Source organism: Epinephelus fuscoguttatus, linkage group LG15 (genome assembly GCF_011397635.1).
Source record: "Epinephelus fuscoguttatus linkage group LG15, E.fuscoguttatus.final_Chr_v1".
NCBI lineage: Eukaryota > Metazoa > Chordata > Actinopteri > Perciformes > Serranidae > Epinephelus > Epinephelus fuscoguttatus.
In genome coordinates, this window is record NC_064766.1 from 32893425 (window position 1) to 32912768 (window position 19344).

The 19344-nt window shown below is 46.2% G+C and overlaps 1 protein-coding gene across 1 annotated transcript in view; it reads right to left on the bottom strand.

The window, feature by feature from the left end:
* Positions 1-18889, bottom strand: part of ptch2 (patched 2) — a 29346-nt gene extending 10457 nt beyond the window's left edge. The window contains exons 1-14 of the mRNA XM_049598862.1: positions 18249-18889; positions 16444-16636; positions 7566-7755; positions 7400-7469; positions 7211-7302; positions 4814-4922; positions 4621-4707; positions 4372-4493; positions 3240-3387; positions 2100-2231; positions 1846-2001; positions 1652-1744; positions 1439-1564; positions 192-573 (exon numbers count right to left, since the gene is read on the bottom strand). Coding sequence (XP_049454819.1) covers positions 192-573; positions 1439-1564; positions 1652-1744; positions 1846-2001; positions 2100-2231; positions 3240-3387; positions 4372-4493; positions 4621-4707; positions 4814-4922; positions 7211-7302; positions 7400-7469; positions 7566-7755; positions 16444-16636; positions 18249-18395 — 2047 coding nt within the window. The 5' untranslated portion in view covers positions 18396-18889. The remainder of the gene's footprint in view (positions 1-191; positions 574-1438; positions 1565-1651; positions 1745-1845; positions 2002-2099; positions 2232-3239; positions 3388-4371; positions 4494-4620; positions 4708-4813; positions 4923-7210; positions 7303-7399; positions 7470-7565; positions 7756-16443; positions 16637-18248) is intronic.
* Positions 18890-19344: the final 455 nt, after the last annotated feature.

Below are 19344 nucleotides of genomic sequence, written 5' to 3' on the forward strand. Positions count from 1 at the left end.
AAGGAAATACAAGCAGAAAATGAGTGTTTCGGTATCAGGATTTATTCATACTGACTTTAGAGAACACTTTGAACAAAATGCAAACGGCCCCATCTGGAGCCAGTGTTTGGTTTGTCCATTCTAGGCTACTGTAGAACAACATGGCAGACTCCATTGAAGAGCCACTGCTCTGTTAATATGACATCATTTACCTTGAGGCTGTGACGTGGGGCAGAGGATGATGGATGGCGGGCTGGTGGAGATCTGTGAGGTAGGTGGTAGGATTGTGACAATATGCTGGCCGGCCGCGTCACACTGCGTGAACGCCTGCACCGTGGTGGTGATTTGGGTGCTGGTGGTGATTGTTGATCCCGCCGTGTACTGGTGCGCCGTTGTCGTCGTAGGCGTGTGCGGCTGCTCTCCGGCGTCTGATAGCTCATGCGGAGAGAGGTGGATGACGCGGTCGGAGCAGGGGCTGTACAGGCAGCAGAGGACATCCAAACGCTTATCCTCGCGCCTGTGGAGGTCCAAACTGAGGATGGCAGGGAAGATGAGCAGCACCATGGCGAAGTTAAACACAACCACAATGGCTGCCTGGGGAGAGAGACACACAGGGAGACAAAATGAGAAAAACAAAGTGAGAAAAGACAGAGAACAGAATGTGAAATTACAGACACCCTAACCCAGCTGGGGAGAGTCAGGGCTCCTTCTTTTTTTTTATTTTTTAGTATCTCAGACCACAGCCCAGAGAGCAAAGAAAAGCCTTACTCTAAATCACCAGCCAGGAATACTAAGCGAGCCAGAAGGGGAGAGGAAGAGAGAGAAAAGAAAGAAAAGAGAGCCAGAGTGAAAGAACTACTAGAAACACAGAGAGAAAGAAGCAGGGAGGGAATATATATGTTGCGAGTCTGAGCAAAACCATCACCCTTCACCACCACCGCCGCCGCTGCCTCCCCACTCACTCCAGCCCCTGAAGCTGACATTCTAACTGGCTGTGGTTTCCAGTGTGTGTGTGCGTCTATGTGTGTGTATTTGTGTGTTTGCTTGTGTGTTTCAGACCACCCACAGTTAGTCACAGATCAGAGCAAACCGCCTTGACGGGCCAGTGATATACTGATCCACTCCTCCCTCCCTCTCCGTCTCTCTCTCTCTCTCTCTCTCTCTCTCTCTTGCTGTTCATCACTCTCTTTGCTGTGATTATTCCACATTACACACATGCACACACACACTTATGCACATATACACACATGCAGAGACACACACACAAAAAAAAAATGTTGGCCCTGTAGGTGCAGCGGCAATAAAACTGGGAACAAAGGCTTTCCTTGCCCTGAATGAATGTCACCTCTCTTAAGTTATCTCTTTCATTTTCAAAGGAGCCTCCGGCCTCTCGGTGTGCGATTGTGCACATGTGTTTATGTCTGTGCGCATGCGTGTGAGGGTGCGTGCAAAAACATACCTGCAGAGAGAAAGCTCGCAGGGCAGGAATGGGTACGAGAGCGGCCATAAAGAACGCTATCATGTTGTTGATGGAAGTCAGAGCCACGCTGGTGCCGGTGCGACGCAAACAGTCTCCTGTCCGCTCCTTTAAAACAAAAACAGACAGAGTTTAGAGTAGGAGGAGAGGAGAGGAGAGAAGAGGAGAGGAAAGAGAGGAGTGTCTTAAAGGTACCTTAAAGGGGATGTTACTTCCAGCCTCTGTGAAGGAGTGAGCCAACAGAAACATGTCATCCACTCCAATCCCTAGGGCCAGGAAGGGAAGCACCTGGGATGAGAAAAGGTCAGAATGAACACTCCACAACACAATACAGTAAGCCTTAAAGTAACATTACACAGTACATGTACGCAGTTTCCTTTGTGTCCTACCTGTGTGGTGGCAGCATTGAAGGAGAGGCCAAGCAGGGAACAGAGACCCAGTCCTGCAGCCACTGACAGAGCCACTAACAGCACTCCGGCCAGCCCCACAGCCCCCTGGGACTTGGCGCAATCCCACCTTAGCATGGTCACACAGGCATAGGCCAACTAGAGAGGAGACGACCGTGTTAAATATTAGTAATCTTACGGTTAAGTTAAACATTTTTCATTAACTTATTCGCCATAATCAATGGACATATGCTCACCATGAGCAGGTATCCTCCAGCCACCCTGATGACGCTGACATCAGAGAAGGATTTCATGATGTCGTTGAGGGTGGTGGTGGAGAAAGCGTGGATGGACTGGCTGGAGTTTGATGGGATACTCTGGTGGACCACCTGACGGAGAAACATTGATTAATTGTCAACACCAAATTATACATTCTTCAGCACGTGACCTGTATACTGAACAATTAGACGACAAAAAGAAGATCCTGGAGGCTGAACTGCTGACTGAACTTATTTCATACACACTTCCTCCTGACCAATGCTACCTCAAGCCTCCCCTATATCCCCATATTTCATGGTCCTCTAACAGCAAAGGGACCCTGTCCCTTTGAAATGTGCATGTGTGTGAAAGTCAGTGTGTTTTTACATGTGCTAGCATGTGTGTGAGTGCGTGCGTATGTATGACAACTGAGGAGTAATGAGCACAGATGCCAGAGGTTGTGAGGTCAAAGGTGAAAGGGATGGGATCACATGGCCTGGGAGGCTGCTCTCTCCGCTCTGTGCCACGAATGAACCGCAGCCCCCCTCAAAGCTGTTTACCTGTTCACATTTAGTCATCATTTGCAATCTTACATTGATCTGTTCTTGTTCTTTAATGTGTATCGGGAGGAGGTGTCACATCTTTGTCAGTTTACGTTTGAGTTTGTTACCCCTCCTCCCTCGCATGTGTCCCTCACTCTCCTCCCGCCCTCTCTCCTTACCCTCAGCATGGTGGGTGTCAGCTATCACAGCAACAGCTTGTTCCTATAACTAGGGCTCTGACAGAGAGAGATGGTTGGCCTACCACACACACACACACACATATATGCATACACATACACACCTAGTGCCCTGGTCTGCCCCGCGATTCGCTTTACAAGGGAGCTGAAGACTGATGGAATTCAGACACTGCAGAGTAAGTCCCACAGTGTGTGTATGTATGTGTGTATATACCAAAGCAAAACAAGACTGCACAGGGACAAGGAAATGCCTCCTCATTTTTCTCACCCTCCTCCTCCTCCTACTTCTTCACGGTGGCTACGATAGAAATCTGAACTTCTGTCCAGCTTTATATGTGCATGTGTTTTATTCATATGTGAGTATTTAACTAAAAGAGTCATCTGTGATTTAAGTTCGCACCTCCACAAACTTCCTCTGCCAGGACTCGAGGATGGCGGTGGCCTTTTCCTCGTTCCAGTTGATGTCGTGGATCTCGTAGTCGTCTTTAAAGTGCTCGTACAGCTGCTTCGGACTCATCAACAGGAACATGGTTTGCAGAGCCTCCGCGCTGTGAAAACACACAGATGTAAACTTAGGACACCTCAGAAATGTCTGGCTCTGTCTGAGAACATGCTTTATAGTGTGTTGAGCTGAGTTGAAACCTCAACTGCATCATCCATCTCACGACTAGCACATTGAAAATCATCCATTTAGACTGTTAAGATGTTCCTGGTACCTACACAGGAACATGCCTTTCTGTGAATGGGTAAAGGCAGGTGCCTTTTCTTCTAGGATCTGTCCGCCTGCCTGCCTGTCTGTCTGCCAATGTAAACAGCTAAAAGCAGGTGTTATCTAGTCTGCCTGTCTGCCGGCCTTTCGGCTGCAATCCCAGATGTCCTCAGGTTTTCTTGGCACAGACACAGCGAGCAGCGGTGCTGCTCAAAATGTGAAAGAAATGATCATAAATCACATCCAAGAGTAAGTGTGGCTCTTGCAGATGGGACTGGAATCCTCTTTCATTCAAGGCTCTGTTGGGCCTGTGTAGGTCGTGATCTGGGCTCTGACTCAATGCCGTCACTCCATTTGTATTGGCAACACTTTTAAATCCAGTTGAAGTAAATTGGAACAAACAAAACTCCAGAGAGCTTCTATTTAAAAGACAGGTCAGCTTCAGGAAAATGTGATTTTGAGTGTTTTTCCCTTCTTCTATATCTTCCTCTTGTTTGATCCCTTACACAACAAATGTGTAACAAGGTGGGAGGCCCTTTATGTGGCCGTCAATCATCTTTAATTGGCCTATCCTGGACCAGGGTCAAACAGGAAACCGATCCCTCTTGGTACCAGGCATTCCAAGCATGTGTCTGTTGGGTTATTAGGGGTTACACAGATTCCACAGTCATGGCGGCTCACGAGCTCAGCCGGCAGCGATCACACAACCCCGCTTTATTATCACATCCTCCAATAAGACGAGAGCAAACTTATGACACACTCTGTAAAATCCCCTGAAACTGCAGTGGCTGGTCTTTCTGTACGTGTCTTAATAAACACACACCTCAGCAGAGTATCCTGGCTGCTCTTGACCCGCCCTCCCAGGATCAGCTCCTCCTGCCAGTGCATGAACTTCCGGCTGAAACCATGGCAACCACCCTGGAGACGCCCAGCAATGTCAGGGCTCTGAATAGACAAGCAGCAGAGGAAGAGATGGAAAACACAGAGAAACATGTTAGGTGTTCGTTCTGAGGGTTTCTTTCAACTACAGCGTCTTGTTGTATGTAATGACTTGAGTTAGGTGTGAGTTTACCTCTCCTTGCTCCTTGTTGGGTGCACTGAGAGGACAGTCAGGGTCTGAGGGGTCTAGACACGGCCTGTTCATGTAGGCATGTCCCACCTGAGGAATCAAACAACGTAAGAAAAACCTCAGTAAATGAAAAAAATGTGCAACTAGATGAGTGTTTCATTCAATAAATCTGTCATTCTGTATTTGTGTGTCCTACCTGGGCTTTGTCCAACATCTCCTTAAATCCCTCCAGTGAAGTGAACTGACTCAGCTCCTCCATCAGCTTGACTGGATCTAGATTCATCCACTGGATATCAGGCATACCCCTGAAGCACAAACACACACACAGAAACGATGACCATCAACCCAAGAAGTAGCAACTGTATAATAACTTTTATCACTTTGTGCCTGCGAGGCAGCATGGCGTTGCATTCCTGCTAATCTTTGCTGTGAGCAGAAAAAAAAAAAAAACTATGATTCACTCAGTTCAGTTTAATTCTCTCTCTCTGGTTGTGCCGGGGCTACGCAGGAGGCTAGCTGCAGATACAGGATAAAATAGCGTTTATTATCCTGTTTCACGCTGCCACAATGCCCGGGGAAAAGGCACGGTGGCTGCCTGCTCGCTTCCATTCCTCAATGTCCTGCACTGAGTCATAACAATTACCTCTGCCTCCCAAACATCTTGATAAGGAGGGAGGGAAGGGGAGAGGTTGGGGAAGGAAATAGGTGAGGGATGAGAGGAGAAGCAGAGGGGGGACTCTCGCACTGTTTGTTATGTGAGGCTAACGGACAAATAACCTCATTCTGAAGCTCACCTGTACCGCCATCCTCACCACCCTTGAGATAAATGTATTATCTGCTCAATAAATCTACTCTAAACATGATTTTTGGTGTCATAGTCTACTTGCTAAAGGGACCAGTGTCTGGGCCAATAAGTTATTCAATAGCTTCCTGTAGTTTTCACTGTATTCATCTTGAAGAACATGGATTGATTGCTGCCTCTTCAAATTAGACATGCAAAAACAGGAAAAACATTCAACATTATTGGCAGGACTTTAAGATTGAGAGCAAGAAAACACTTAAGATGGACATTTTCTGAGACAAAGAGACAGACGGAAAGAGATGGAAATTAAAGAATCCCAAACTCTGGGCTCAATCTCCCTCCAATGGCTCATGAAGAGAGCTCCTCTCCTATTCCCACATACCAGGGTCCCTTTTGCTGCTGCTCGCAAAGACACACTCCTTTATCAGCTAGTTTTTGCTTGAGTGAACCGGGCCTGGGCCCTTTTGTTTTTTCATAGATTGCTGCTCTTTGTTCTCCCAAGTTTTTTCTCTCTCTCCCTCTCACTCTTCCTCACTCTTTCTCCCAATCTGCCTTTCTCTCTCTTCTCTTCTCTCTTCTTTTTTTTTGGTAGTATTTAAAACCAGAGCTGAAGTGAAGCGGAAGCTGAGGGCGAAACAGGCCTCAGTGACCACCACCAGTTCCCTTCAGCTCCACATGAAAAAAAAAAAAAAAAAAACGAGTTTAAAAAAGACGATTAATAAACAACAACAGATGCTGAACACTTTGTGTGATTTACAGGAACACTTGGAAGATGTGTGAATCATCAAAGACCCCCTTCTCCCTCTCTGTGGCTCTGCTTTCACACAAGCCAACTGGGAGATGCTGAGGATGGGAAACTTGTGTTTGTTTCTGTATGTGCTGGCTTGTCATGCAACATACTGCTGTCAGCTCCAGACAGAAATATAAACAAATAATTTGTTTGCAAAGAAACATCTGCTATGATCTAAACTATCTTTTATAAACTAAGGACTCAATTGAAATATCACTTCGGACAACAAAAAAAGAGCTCTCTTTCAGTGACTCAATTTCTCAAGAGAACTTCGTCCTGAAAAAAGGAGCAGAAAAAAAAAAAATCCGCAAATGCCCAAATACGCCCAGACTCCACTGTTAACCGTCTTGTAGCCTCTCTCTGTCTTTCTCGAGGGACTTGAGGCTTGAATACTGCCCATTTTATTTGTTGGACAACTTGGGAGCTGGGAGCCCGGGGCATTACCATGAGAATGCCGAGTGTTAGCCGTGAGCTGACAAAGCCGGCCCCCCTCCCTCCTCCGGGGCCCCTGCACTGATGGACACTCACTCGTAAACTGAAAGAATGCTTACCATTGTCTGACCCAAAGGGCTCCCCTGCCACCACCACCACCACCACCACCGCCGCCTCCCCGCCCTCCGTTCTACCAACCCACCACCCAGTTGCTGCTGCAGCCATCTCCTCTCTCCCTCTCCATCCCTCCCTCGCTGCATCTCTCCCTCACTTTCTCTCTTTGAATTTCTCTGTCAGGACACCCCCCTCCAGTCCCTCTCTGGGCCCTAAAAGAACTCTATTACTGACCGCCGCTGTCAGTCACAGCACCCTCTGACAGAATACTGAAAGCCCAACTGTATGTCTCCATCGAGCATGTGTTAAAAGTTACGGACCCCTCCAAGAAGCTCCAGTCTGCAACGCAACTCAGATGGAAGCAATGACAGCAAAGGGAGAGCCAAGACTTTCTATGAAATGTTTTAATATGCAAAACAAAAAAAGTGAGTTGGGTCAAATATTCCAAGACTTACGGTAAATAGGCGGAGCCTCCCTGTAGTTTGGCCCCCTCCCAAAAACAGTCCAATGGGGTGATTATCATACAGGGGAATAGCTTGTCAATCATCTGGGATCAGGAAGTAGAAAAGAAGCACAATTAAACATCACAAATAAGGTAAAATATCCATATACAGAAATAAAAAATCAAAATGTTTTGAACTTACCCTTTCAATCATGACATTTTCTATAATGGGAACTCCTGATTTATAGCATATTTTATTAAGATCCCACGACCTATGAGACAGAAAACAAATCTTTAATTTACAACTCTTACTGTCGACACACAGGGAAACTTTTTCACATAACATGTCCACTTAAAGGCCCACTTACTTTCCAAACAGTGACACCTGGACCTTGCTGGCGGACAGGGCGGCTTCCATGTGAACCAGCAAAGCCTCCTGGGTAAGAATATTGGCACCCTCTTCTTTGGGGGTCTGGATGAGCATCTGTGAGGTAAATACTGACTCCTCTCCCTGCTTCTCCTTGGTGTAGCGGAGCTCCGTGCTCACCCGACTACCAGCTACAAAACAAAGAATAAAGGACAAATTAACACTGAATTCATGAGTTAGTTAGGTAGATAGATAGATAGATAGATAGATAGATAGATAGATAGATAGATACTATATATTATTCATACGTGAGCACAGAATTTCTTTAACATTCATACACAGTGACACACACACACACACATTTGGATCCTGTAACAAAGTGTGTAGCGTGCGTATATATGCACACACACTTCCACAAGAACACACACATATATCGACCAACGCCCTTGGCCCTCGCCAGTGTTGGTTTTGAAGGCACTTCACACAAGCCAGCGTCTGGCCAAGAGAAATGAGTAATACAGCTTCTCATTGGCTCCTTCTGCGAAACAGATGTGCCCTGTTCGTTCGGAAAACCAACCCTCTGATGCCCCAGAACCCTCCGCCACTCTGCTCGGGGCAGCACATATCGATTTAGACGTTTTGAACACATGAGAAAAGATTGAGATGGGAGGAGAAGGAGAAGGGGGAAACAGCGAGTGGCTGCAGTGGCACACAGGAGTTGGGGATGTCATGGGGATACAAGGAGATAAAGTTAAATAGATTGAAAGAGAGAGATAGATGTCAGAGGTGGTGATGAAGAAAAAAGACATAGAAAGAGGATGAAAAAACAGAAAGAGGGAGAAAGAGAGGGAGAGCAATGTTGTGCTGTGCGGTAGACTCCAGCCCCCTAATTACAGGAGGTTGCCCTGAAAAGAGTTTGCCAGCCGGGGGGATCTGTGCCTGTGCCAAGTGGACATGAAACATGCCGCGCTGGATCACAGAGGGCCCGTCTGCCCCTCTCGCTGTCCCACTACATGACAACCCCAGAGAGAGAGGGAGAGAGGGAGAGAGGGAGGGAAGTGGGGAGGTGGAGGAAGTTTGGAAACAAGGGCTACCTCCTTCTTAATTCTAACTCTCGTCACTCTTCTACTCACTTTCCCCATGCTGCACTCAATCCTGACCACCATCTACTCCTCTCATACCCTTAATGCTCCCTCTCTGCCTCTGTCTTTCTCTCCGTCTGTCTCCCTCTTTCTCTCTTCCCCTCACACTCTCTGCACCTCCCCCCAGCCTGGAGCAGGCTCCTATAATTGATGGGGAGAAAAGAAAAAACAAACTATTCAGCCTACGCCGCGAAAGTGTGAGATCAGGTTAGAACTCCGGGCCTTGGAGACGCAGTCCAATATTTCTAGGCTTCACTTTCAAGACTTTAATTACCTACGCAGGGGCTTCAGAATATAAGGTCATCTCATTTATTTGCAGTCATGGGTGCTGAGTTTTTTTTTTAAGTGTCTGGCTCATTGCACCACATCTGGTCCCAAAAAAAAAAAAATTAAAGTCTTTCTATAATGCTTGTTGATGTTGAATAATTTCCTCTTGTAGTTGAGAGACTAAGGATGTTTTTTTATGAGTACATGTTCTTTGGGTTTATTTGACTTTAATTAAGCCATTTTCACACCTTCAAATAGATGTAAGAATCTGACTTGATGTAAAAATGGTGCTAAGTGGTTCAGTTCTCCTCCACTCCACTCCTTGCCACACAGATTTCCAATCAAAAAAGGCTACTACAAAATGGAACCCTTTCCGTTCGCGGACCTCTTTGACATCTGTTAAACCTTTTTTGACATTTCGTATGTTAACCTCTGCAGCGTGGGGTTTTGATCCCAACAGGAACTGGGTGGCTCGGAGAGACTCTGGCTCTGTAATTACAGGCCTCCTGAAGTAAATTATAGCTATTTGTGTCTCGTTCCTCCCATCTGGACCACCCAGGCAGCCAGTCCTCTCTCTTCTCTCGCTCTCTTTCTCGCCTTCTCTCCTCAACCCCTGGTCCGGCCCCAACCACCCAACTCTGAGCTTCGCAACTACTCTGCTCAGCTCAGCTCAGCTCAGCTCTGCTCAGCTCAGCTCTCGCTCCAGAATGAACCTTTCTTTTCTTATCTGTCTTTCTTTCTATCTCCTGAGTTTCTCCTCTCCTTTTCCTCCGTCTTTCTCTTTCTCACTCTTTCTTTGAATCCCCCACCCCCACCCCCCCTTTCCCTGCACTCAGCCTGTGCTCCACACAGCCTTAAAGAGACAGTTCCCGGAAATTTTCCCACCCTGGGAAGAAAGCGCCTTTGAGTGTGGAAACCCGGGGGTTTCAACACCCCAGTGGCTTGTAGTTTTACTACATGAGCAATTTTGTAACATGAAATATTAGTCCGTGTTTGGCAACACGATCAAAAAATAAAAGGAAGAAAAAAAAGGAATCACAAAATCATAATAACAACTCCGTCTAAATCACGTCCACAGTTCTTTCATTGGATGTTTTCGAGAAACTCGACCACCATCTGACAAATTTTAGCAAACAACTCCACTTTGCTGGGTGCAACATGTGAATTCATTTACTAGCTTCACCACTAAAAGCACTTTCACAACAATTACGACACTGGGAAAGTGAAAAGCAAATGAAAAATGTCACAACAAGCCCTGACATGGTTTCATGGCTGTGTGTGTACGGATTTAATGTTTGTATGAATGTGTGTGTATGCACTGGACCCTGTCTCCACCAACCTCAGTCATTTCCTCTCCACCTGACCCTTCCATCCCCAAAACCCGAACACCCAGAATTCCCTAACCCAGTGAAATATGTGCAGCTTCTCACATCTGGCATCTAGGATGGAGGCAAGGCCATCTTTTAAGTGCTGTGCTTCAAATTTATTCTACTCTATTCTACTCTATTCTATTCTGTCATAGTGGCTTACAGGCCTAGTCCCAGTTCCAGGCCATGATAGGTCAGACCAGGCCACCTTCAAAGTTCAGTGTGGTAGATTAGCTGGATTAGGGGGCCTCTGAAAGGCCCCACGCTGCTATGGAGGAAGACCCAAGACGAAGAGGGCTGAAAGTGACATGTATGCTTTTACCTGCTCTGCACTGCATTTGAAGTTTCCTGATTTACACGGCATGGCAGCATGAGGAGTAATGAACGTCTACACAGAACCTCCCTTAATAAAAGATAGATTTAAGAGAAAGGAGGTCTGACCACCACAGAGTAGCAACAATATAAAAAAGACACAAAGCTATTCCTTGGCTGCCATCTTCTATCCATCATTTACGTTTTCTCCCAGACTTTTTTTTTTTTTTTCAAAGTGTCTTCCAAAAGAGGTCTTTTATTTCTTTTGATTTTCAGCAAAGGAGCCAAATGAGAAATTCATTCTCTTGGCCTGGCACCACACACAAAAAAAACCTCTCTGTCCTTTTGTCACATGTGGACCCACCAGAATCAGGACTGTGCCCCACTTTGGGTCCTCAGCCCGGCCCTGCCCTATGGCATTCCCTAGCCAGGGCACCGCCTAAAGCGGGCTGCCCCCAGCAGATGGGCCGTTCCTCCATACAATCCTTCAGTGCAGCAGCTCCAGACTGAATGCAGACCCCTTTTGTCATTCAACCCTTCAATTTCTTTCAGATGTTTCCCAACAAACAGCGGAATAAAATAAAGAGGGAACGTTTTTTTTCACAACAAAAGCAAATGGACCAAAACTTTCCCAGCCTGTAAAACAATGCCAGAGTTGGCTGTGGGAGGGTGAGGCTGGGGGCAAGAAAGAGAAGCTGGCACTTTGGTATCTTACCTATAGAAATACAGTGTGCGTGTGTGTGTGTGTGTGTGTTTGTCCTCACACGCACGCTGTATCTGTTCATTAATCGTCAAAGACAGTTGTGTTGTTTTAGGAGGAGAAAATCCTAATTAATGTGTGAACACGAAATTGATCAGTTTCAATGTGTTCTAGTCCTGCAGCTCCCACCATCATGACAAAAACAACCACCCTGAGATCACACCTTAAAAACAGTATAAAACAGCGAAAACAACATGAAAAATCAGTTTCACTTACATTCTATTCAGATGTGCCAGTGGTGTTAGCCACCACACATAAATTTCCACCAGGGTTGGCATTTAGGCACTTTCTATTTCCATATGTATAGGCTTGCCTCTGCTAATTATGCTAATCATGGGCAGAGTTGGCCACTGTGAAAAATAGTCACATTAGACACTCCACTGACCGCTAATACTGCTTAATGTGTGGTTGAAACATACATTCATCCCCGCCTGAAAGGCAAAATTTTTCCACGTTGCTGGTCTCATTCAGACGAGAAATGAATTTATTGAGCCCGAGAACCATTTCTTTTTTCCCTCCCAAGTACCAAGAAAATGTTCAGTCTCTCTCCATCTCCCTCTCCCTTTACTTTTTATACTTTCATGGTGTAAAGACAGAGGCAAATGGTGCAAACTCTAAGGTGACTGGTGCCGCTTTATTTCGTGCAGACCAAAGACAAAGGTTGCTCTTCAGCGAGGAAAGAAAGGGTGCCACACTATATTGATTGAGTTTTCATTATCCGGTTTTCAGTTGCATTGCAGTCTTTCTCGGTATGTTGCATTCAGTGTTGCAAAGACTGACAGTCCAGTGCCTCTTTTTTTTTGTTTGTTTTTTTGTTTTTTTTTTATAAAAGCCTTGGCACCAGAGTTATCACTGTAAATGTTGCCACGTGATGATAGTTCTGTTTTAAAACTTTAAAAAGACAGGTAGGGAGCAGCCTGTGTGTTTCCTGTATCACGGAGGCCATGTGACTGTCATATGCATGTATAGCTGCTCACTGTGTGTTTATTTGTTGGGGGGTGGTCTTGGTCTGACTGTTGAAGAGTGTGCGTGTTGGGGGGGATGCTGAAAAAGGGGATGGAATGAGGGAGACTTGGATTGAAGGATGGCGGGAAGGGGGGTGAAATAAACATTTAGAAGTGACCCAGGTTGACTCTGGTCTTGTTTGTTCTCTCTACCAGTGAGGTCCTGGGCCCTGAGCGCTGGGAGTTTATTTATCTAGCTGGGGCACCACCGCGCACTATTCACCTCCAATAATGCCTCATAGAGCTCCCTTTCTCTGTCTGAACTGGGGCGCTGTGTGCGCTCCGATGAATTATAGCATTTACCTGCTGTGCAGCTCTGAGGTTTGTTTAGAGAAACTGCTCCAAACACCGAAATGCCCACGTGTGCATTTGCTCGTTTGCGCAAACTCAAGATGTCTTTTCTCTCATTGAGGCCTTCTTTTAATCAGTCTGTTTCTTGGTCTGATTTCACTCCTAGCTGGCTAAGCTAGCACTCCAGTCTCTATGCATTCATGCTATGTGGACTGCGTATGGTCTTTACCTCCCCCTTTCCTATCCTCTTTCTACATGGCCTCTTTATGGGACATGTGGTGCGCCTGCTATCCGGATAGGCCCTGTCTCACTGCACTCATATTTGGACAGCTTGAGTCTGTGTACATGTCTGTCATGCCTCACCCAAACTCTGCCAAGAAGGATGAGTTTAGTTAATGTAAGAGTAAACACCACCACTTTTTACATGGAGGCCATTTCTTTCCTGTCTTTTCCCAAACAAGCTTTTCAAATGGGCCTTTGTAGAAGGTGAAGAATCTGAGCTGGAAAGTCTCAACAATTGATACAAGACTTAGAATCCAAACACAGTGCAAAAGGAAATCAGATTCTAGTTAAAATCTCATGCCTAAACAAGCAACTTCTCTCTCATACAAACACAGCCTCTCACAGTCCTTTATGGTGGAAGAAAGACGTGCACGAGACAGTCTCACACTTGATGTTTGTTCAAGTGGGACAGGCAAAAAACACGAGCAAAAAAAAAAGTGTCAGCTAGCTGTAAACCTGCCGCCCTGTTCCTGCCCCAACCCCCCAATGTCTGCTCTCATCCCTCTCTTCTTCCTGCACCTCTTTTTTTACGATCTCTCTTTTTGGACAACGTGTGGACAATATAGACTGGGTCACACGTTGCCCAGCTCACACCAACTTTCACACTCAAAGGTGAGCAGGCTGTAAAGCGCATAGGCTGGTGTAATGTATGTTTACAGTATGCAATGTGTCATTTGCAGTGAAGTTGCAGAAATTGGGGAATTATAGAAATGCAATGTAATTCCAGCACTTATAAATGACACGTGGTTAGCGTTCATCCATGTCATGTCAGTATGCTGCTCTGTGATACATTTAAAACACAGCTTGCCAAACAAGATCTGTGTGAGTAACTGAAGGTATTTAATGGGTGATGTCTGTCTCAGATTCTCTGTGTGAATGAGCAGTAAGCCAGAAATCGTTCTTAATCCCCTTGTCAGACTAAACACCCTGATAGTGTGGCTTTTATTCTCACCTACACAGGTGTGAGGACTGCAGGCATGATTAACCCCTTTTACTCCTTTGTTGCATGTGTTCCTTACAAATGCACAGGAATCCTTAAGACAAACAGAACTGATGCAAATAAAGGCTGTATGCTTGGGAACGCAGGTACGCATGGCACAGACAATAACTTTGCCGACCTATTCTGTCTACTCCCTCCAGACAGACTCCACTGCTGTGCTCTGCTTCACAGTGTTTTGGTCCTGTAGGAGGGGAGGAAGCAATTAAAAAAGCCCTGGTGGCCTGACTTCACAGAGCAGGCAGACAGACAGGTAGAAATATAAACAGACATACACAAAGCACAGGCAGACAGACGGGCACGCAGTCAGGAAATTCAGGCGGGCAGACAGACGGCTAAAGCAGGCTGCACACACCGAAGGTGGCAAAGATGACAAGTGGATGTGTTTGTGTATGCGTAGGTAGTGTGGGGGCTGCATCTAGTATGAATAAATGATGGGAAGCATATGCCCCTAACACACACACACACACACACACACACACACAGCTTACACCATGTTGGCAGTGTTCACACATACGGTGTCAATTCACAGCTAGTTTATTCTGAACAAATGAGGACACGAGTGGGGAAGCTTTGTTTATGCTGCAATCTGGAAGATCTGTTTCATAAGATTATTACAGTACTTTAGAAATTTCTTCCAGAAAAACACAAAGAAACAGTCCAATAAAACTTAATGCAGAAAAATACTTTGAGTCCCTTAATATAAAATCAGCTGTCTTATCAGAAAGAATATTATTCCTTCCTCTTCTGGTGTATGTGCAATGGTGCATGTGTGTGTGTGTGTGTGAGAGAGAGAGGACTAACCTCTCCTTGTTACCGAACCACTTTACTCTCCATTGAGGCCCTAGCAGCTTTGTCAATGGGCTATTGGTGGAAACAAGGCAGGCAGAAACTTTAGAAACATGGCCACGGCCTCTTAAAGGCACAGCATTCCTTTTCAGCCCCCCCTGTTCAACTCTCTCAATCCCACAGCAAAACAACTGGCACGCAAACATCTAAACATCTCCTTTAAGAGATGGATCTGCCAATTAGCTCAAGAGGTAATCCTGAAGCTTTACACTAACCAGAATGAAACCAAAGAAAAAGGAGACTGTGGAAATTCAAACTCTTGTTGCCTGCGTTTTTTTGTTTGTTGCAAAAAGCTTTTGCAGCGCTGAGCTAATAATTACAATTTTTTTTTAATTGTGCCTGATACAGGAACTTATGTAAATTCCTGTGCAAGTGAAGCACACAGCCTCCAAACACTTCTCCTGACACCAGCAGCGTGTGATTTCTCCAACACCTCCACACACAGCTCCTGTGGGAGCCGCCTGTCCCCGTCCTCCGGTGACACGGTGGGCTTAAAAAACCCCATAGAGTCTGTTTATATTCACCAACTGCTGTAGCGCTTTTAGAGTGTGCAAAACAGGTGGGTAAACTTCAGCTGCATTCACTTATATTTTTTCTTCTTGTGAGGAGGAGGAGAGGAGGGAGGGGTGAGGGGGGGGGGGGGGTTAGGGAGGTGGTGCCTGCTTGCCTGCCTGCCTGCTTGCCTCTTGTTGAATGGAATCCAAGAATAGTTAGGGACCACACAGGGAGCCGAGGGGGGGAGGGGTCAGAGCCCTCAAAGATGGCTAACCATTCACACAGTCCATCTGCTGCGGGGATCAGCCCCGGCACTGAAAGCCTGGGGGTTTAAAAGGAATTTGGCCAGTGTGAAAAACCAAATAAAGCTGCTTCTACCGCTGAAAATGTACAGATAACCTCAATCTAAATTGCACAGAAGGAGCAGGAAAAGAGAGCTGTGTCAGATGTAAAAGTCTGTTAGTCAGCGTAGGATCACAAACACAGTCGTGCCTATATAAGAAACAGATAGTGTCTGCATGACAGACGGAGAGATTGCAATGGAGTAATGTCAGTGTTTGGGTTTCTCAGGTAAACTCTGACTTAGTAAGACATGAACAGACATGAATGAAAAACAGAGCTTGTGGAATACAGCGTAGAGCATTTACACATCAACAAAACAGGAAAAAGAGACTTGCGCAAAAGGAGGTTAATACTCTATCTGCAAGCTATTTTGGTATTCCTTCTGTGCAGTAATGACGGTGTTAATTTCATCCAGACAAAGATAAACACAACTTTAAAACCAGTGTCCTAAAATCGAACTCTTGCTGCTTCTCTTCAGTCTGGATTTCAGCCAGTCAGTCTATCAGTCACTGAACACCTAGTGCCCTCCCATGGCACTGAGATGACACTAACTATCATGGCCTCAATGCATCTTCCCACCAGCCACTATTGTCATTCAAAAATCAAGTCATCGAGAACTATTTTCAGCTGACAGTTCCTCACAAAAAGTCCAGCCACGAAGCTAAAACCGAACTCACAGAGCGACACCACCTGAAGGATACGTGACATCGTGTTTGTGTGAGAAACACCATCACATCGCTTGAAAGGTCAACAGAAACATCTTGAACTCACCTTCCACCCATAGCTGTTCGATGTCCGTTTCGATGGCTGCGACTCGGAGTCCCACAGACAGAGCGCCGAACACTAAGAGTCCAATAAAGAGGACCTTCCCACAGTGCCTCTGGATGTGGCAGCCCAGAGAGAACAGGAGGGCCTGGAACCTCGCCCGGATCCAAAGAGGAGCTTTCTGACCTACCGCCTTCCCCTGGATTCAAAGCAGGAGGGGAGGGAGGGCGAGAAAAGGACAGTTTTATTATTGCTATGTTACCACACATAAATAATGCATCATTGCACAACTGTCCACAAAGGCAGGATTCACAGCTTGTGTCTCTATCTGTGTCTCAAGTGTGAAGAATTCTGAAGCACAGTGACAACACACATCTGTGCACAGAGAGAGGTGTATTTGTGTGGAATATAAGGTGAAGCTTTGCATGACAGGATGACAAGTCAAGGTGCTAACTAGCTAACCACAGATTAGATGGCAGTGCTGTCCTACACTGGGTGAGCGCTGTCAGATTCCTGCTGAAACCTCATGTCTATTGCCTGAACTCAGTCCAGACCCGGGACAGGATCTCCCATGACACCTCACATCTGAGATGATTTACTCTGCACAGTTGTGGCAACAATTTGTAGCCTACTAATGTTAAGCTTTCGGGGAAACTAGTTGTTTAAATGTACAGCGTCCAGAGAAACAGGAGCTTTAAAAACACCATTTTCATCCAATCAGAACAAACTCAGGACCTAATGGAAGCTAATAGTGAAAGTTCAGATTCAAAGAGTTAGAAAAACAGGTGTCACTGTGTTAGATGTCTTATATGAATCTGTTCTGTGGTGAGAATGCAGAGCAAAGTTATCAACATATGTGTACTGCTGTTTACCAGGATATTTAACTGTTGTTGCAACTATTTGCAACAAGAAGCCTTGTTTAATCACTTGGTGCATGAAACTAACACTCACAAAATGAGCTGCTAACAAATAAAGTTTCAGCTGACATCCATCTCCCTGCTGCATTTCACAATTTTCCCTCTAATTTGTCAATTATCTGTTATAATCTCTACTTTGGGGCGAAACATTGAGTCCCTGTGCTACAAATGTCACTGCTGCAGAAGACATTGCTCTGGTGTTGTGGTTTCTCTCAGCAGTGCTGAAACACGTCCAAGCATCCGGGCGGTCCAAAGATGCTTTGTCAGATCAAACTCAATCAGTGAATTCCTTTACAGGACCCACCACATTTCCAAACAGACCCCGGGCCAGTGCGCTCTCCGCTGCCTGCACAAAGCCAAAAACACGCACAACACGGATATGGGAACAAGCCCTCACTCAGCTTCCCTCCCGGTGGCTTTAACAACAAAAATGAATGAGAGTCTGGGTCCATTCAGACAAACAGCAAAGTTAACATGCTGCCAAATATGAAACTCTTCAGTTGTTATCATTTTATTCATCCAGATGGGTTGCCAAAATGTCATGCGAGATCTGTCTTCTAACAAGTTTCGTCACGGTTAACATAAAACATTAAGTATTTGTTGCCTATTTCAACCTCTGATGACAATTTCTATATCTTTCTGGTTAAATGATAAACAGTTAAAGTGAACTACTCCTGATTTGGCTGCGCACTCCCTCGGGGAGTCCTGGTGGTCCCCGGACCCCAGTTTGGGAGCTGCTGCTTCAGCCCTACATTCCCACATGCGCCCTCAACTCTCGATTAGATAACGGCTAAATCAAAAAGCTGCCACTGAAGACTTTTAATTCACATCTGCGGACTGAATGAAAGCTTGCCCTCACAGTGAATCCACACTATACTGCGAGCATTGTATCACCTTTGAGATCTGTTTAAGTGCGAAAGCAGCGTGGCAGTAGCTGGGTCTCCGGAGCACGTCTGGGTTCGCAGGCGGCTGGGAGCGCGTATAACTCGGGGGTAAATCTCCATAGACGCCGGCCCCTGGGACCCCGCGATCCGAGGCCATAGTCCAAAGAGGGTGATCGGGGCGCAGAGCGAGGCGACAGAGAATCGGTGCGAGTTCAGAAAAAGCGACAATAATCCAACATAGAAGAGGAGCGCATCCAGCACCGCCGGCGACAAGTTAGAGGAACGTTTTCTAGTCTTCCCTGGAGCCAAACAAGTCTCGAAACTCCATCCCAACATTATGCGCCGAAATCCGTATAGATCCTTCAGTCTTCATTCGTCCCGATAGTCTGTGAAACGACGTCTCAGAGAGGAGTAGTAGTTGTAGTAGTAGTAGTAGTAGTAGTAGTAGTAGCCTATGTCTGAGCCGTCCGTGTCAAGTCTAACTCTGATCCCGTAGCGGTAACATTTGGAGAAGTTCGCCTCTCGGCAAATCCTGAAAAGGGAGGTTTGATGGAAAAGTGCTCCGGCTCCCATTGGCCAAGGAAGAGGCAAATTACTTTGCAAACATCGCCTATTATTAGCTGCTAAGCAACAGCTCACCAAAGTGGAGAGAGAGGGGGACCACCCAGGCTGCTGCTGCCTGGGCTGGAGGGAGGGGAGGAGGGGAGGAGGAGGAGGAGGAGGAGGAGGAGGGGGGGGGGAGGGGGAGGAGGAGGGGAAGGGAGAGAGGAACTCTTTCAATAAACTCTGTACAGCCGCGCACGCACGCATGCACACACACGCACACGCGCGCGCACTCACGCACACAGCTTGCTTGCTGCCTGCCCGCCTCACTTGCTCTCTCAACATTATTCCCAGTGGCCGGGCCCTCCAGTTTGTAAGAAGCAATCGCACATGCCATCTATTGATATCACAGCCTCAGGCACGCACGCACACAATTTTTCCTGTTTCATCAGCAGGGGCCAATCAGAGAAAGAAAAAAAGAATCAGCTTTTTAGACAAGAATATAAACATGTGATTCATTTCTTTTTGTGTGTGTGGGGGAATTACAGATCTTTCAACACTTC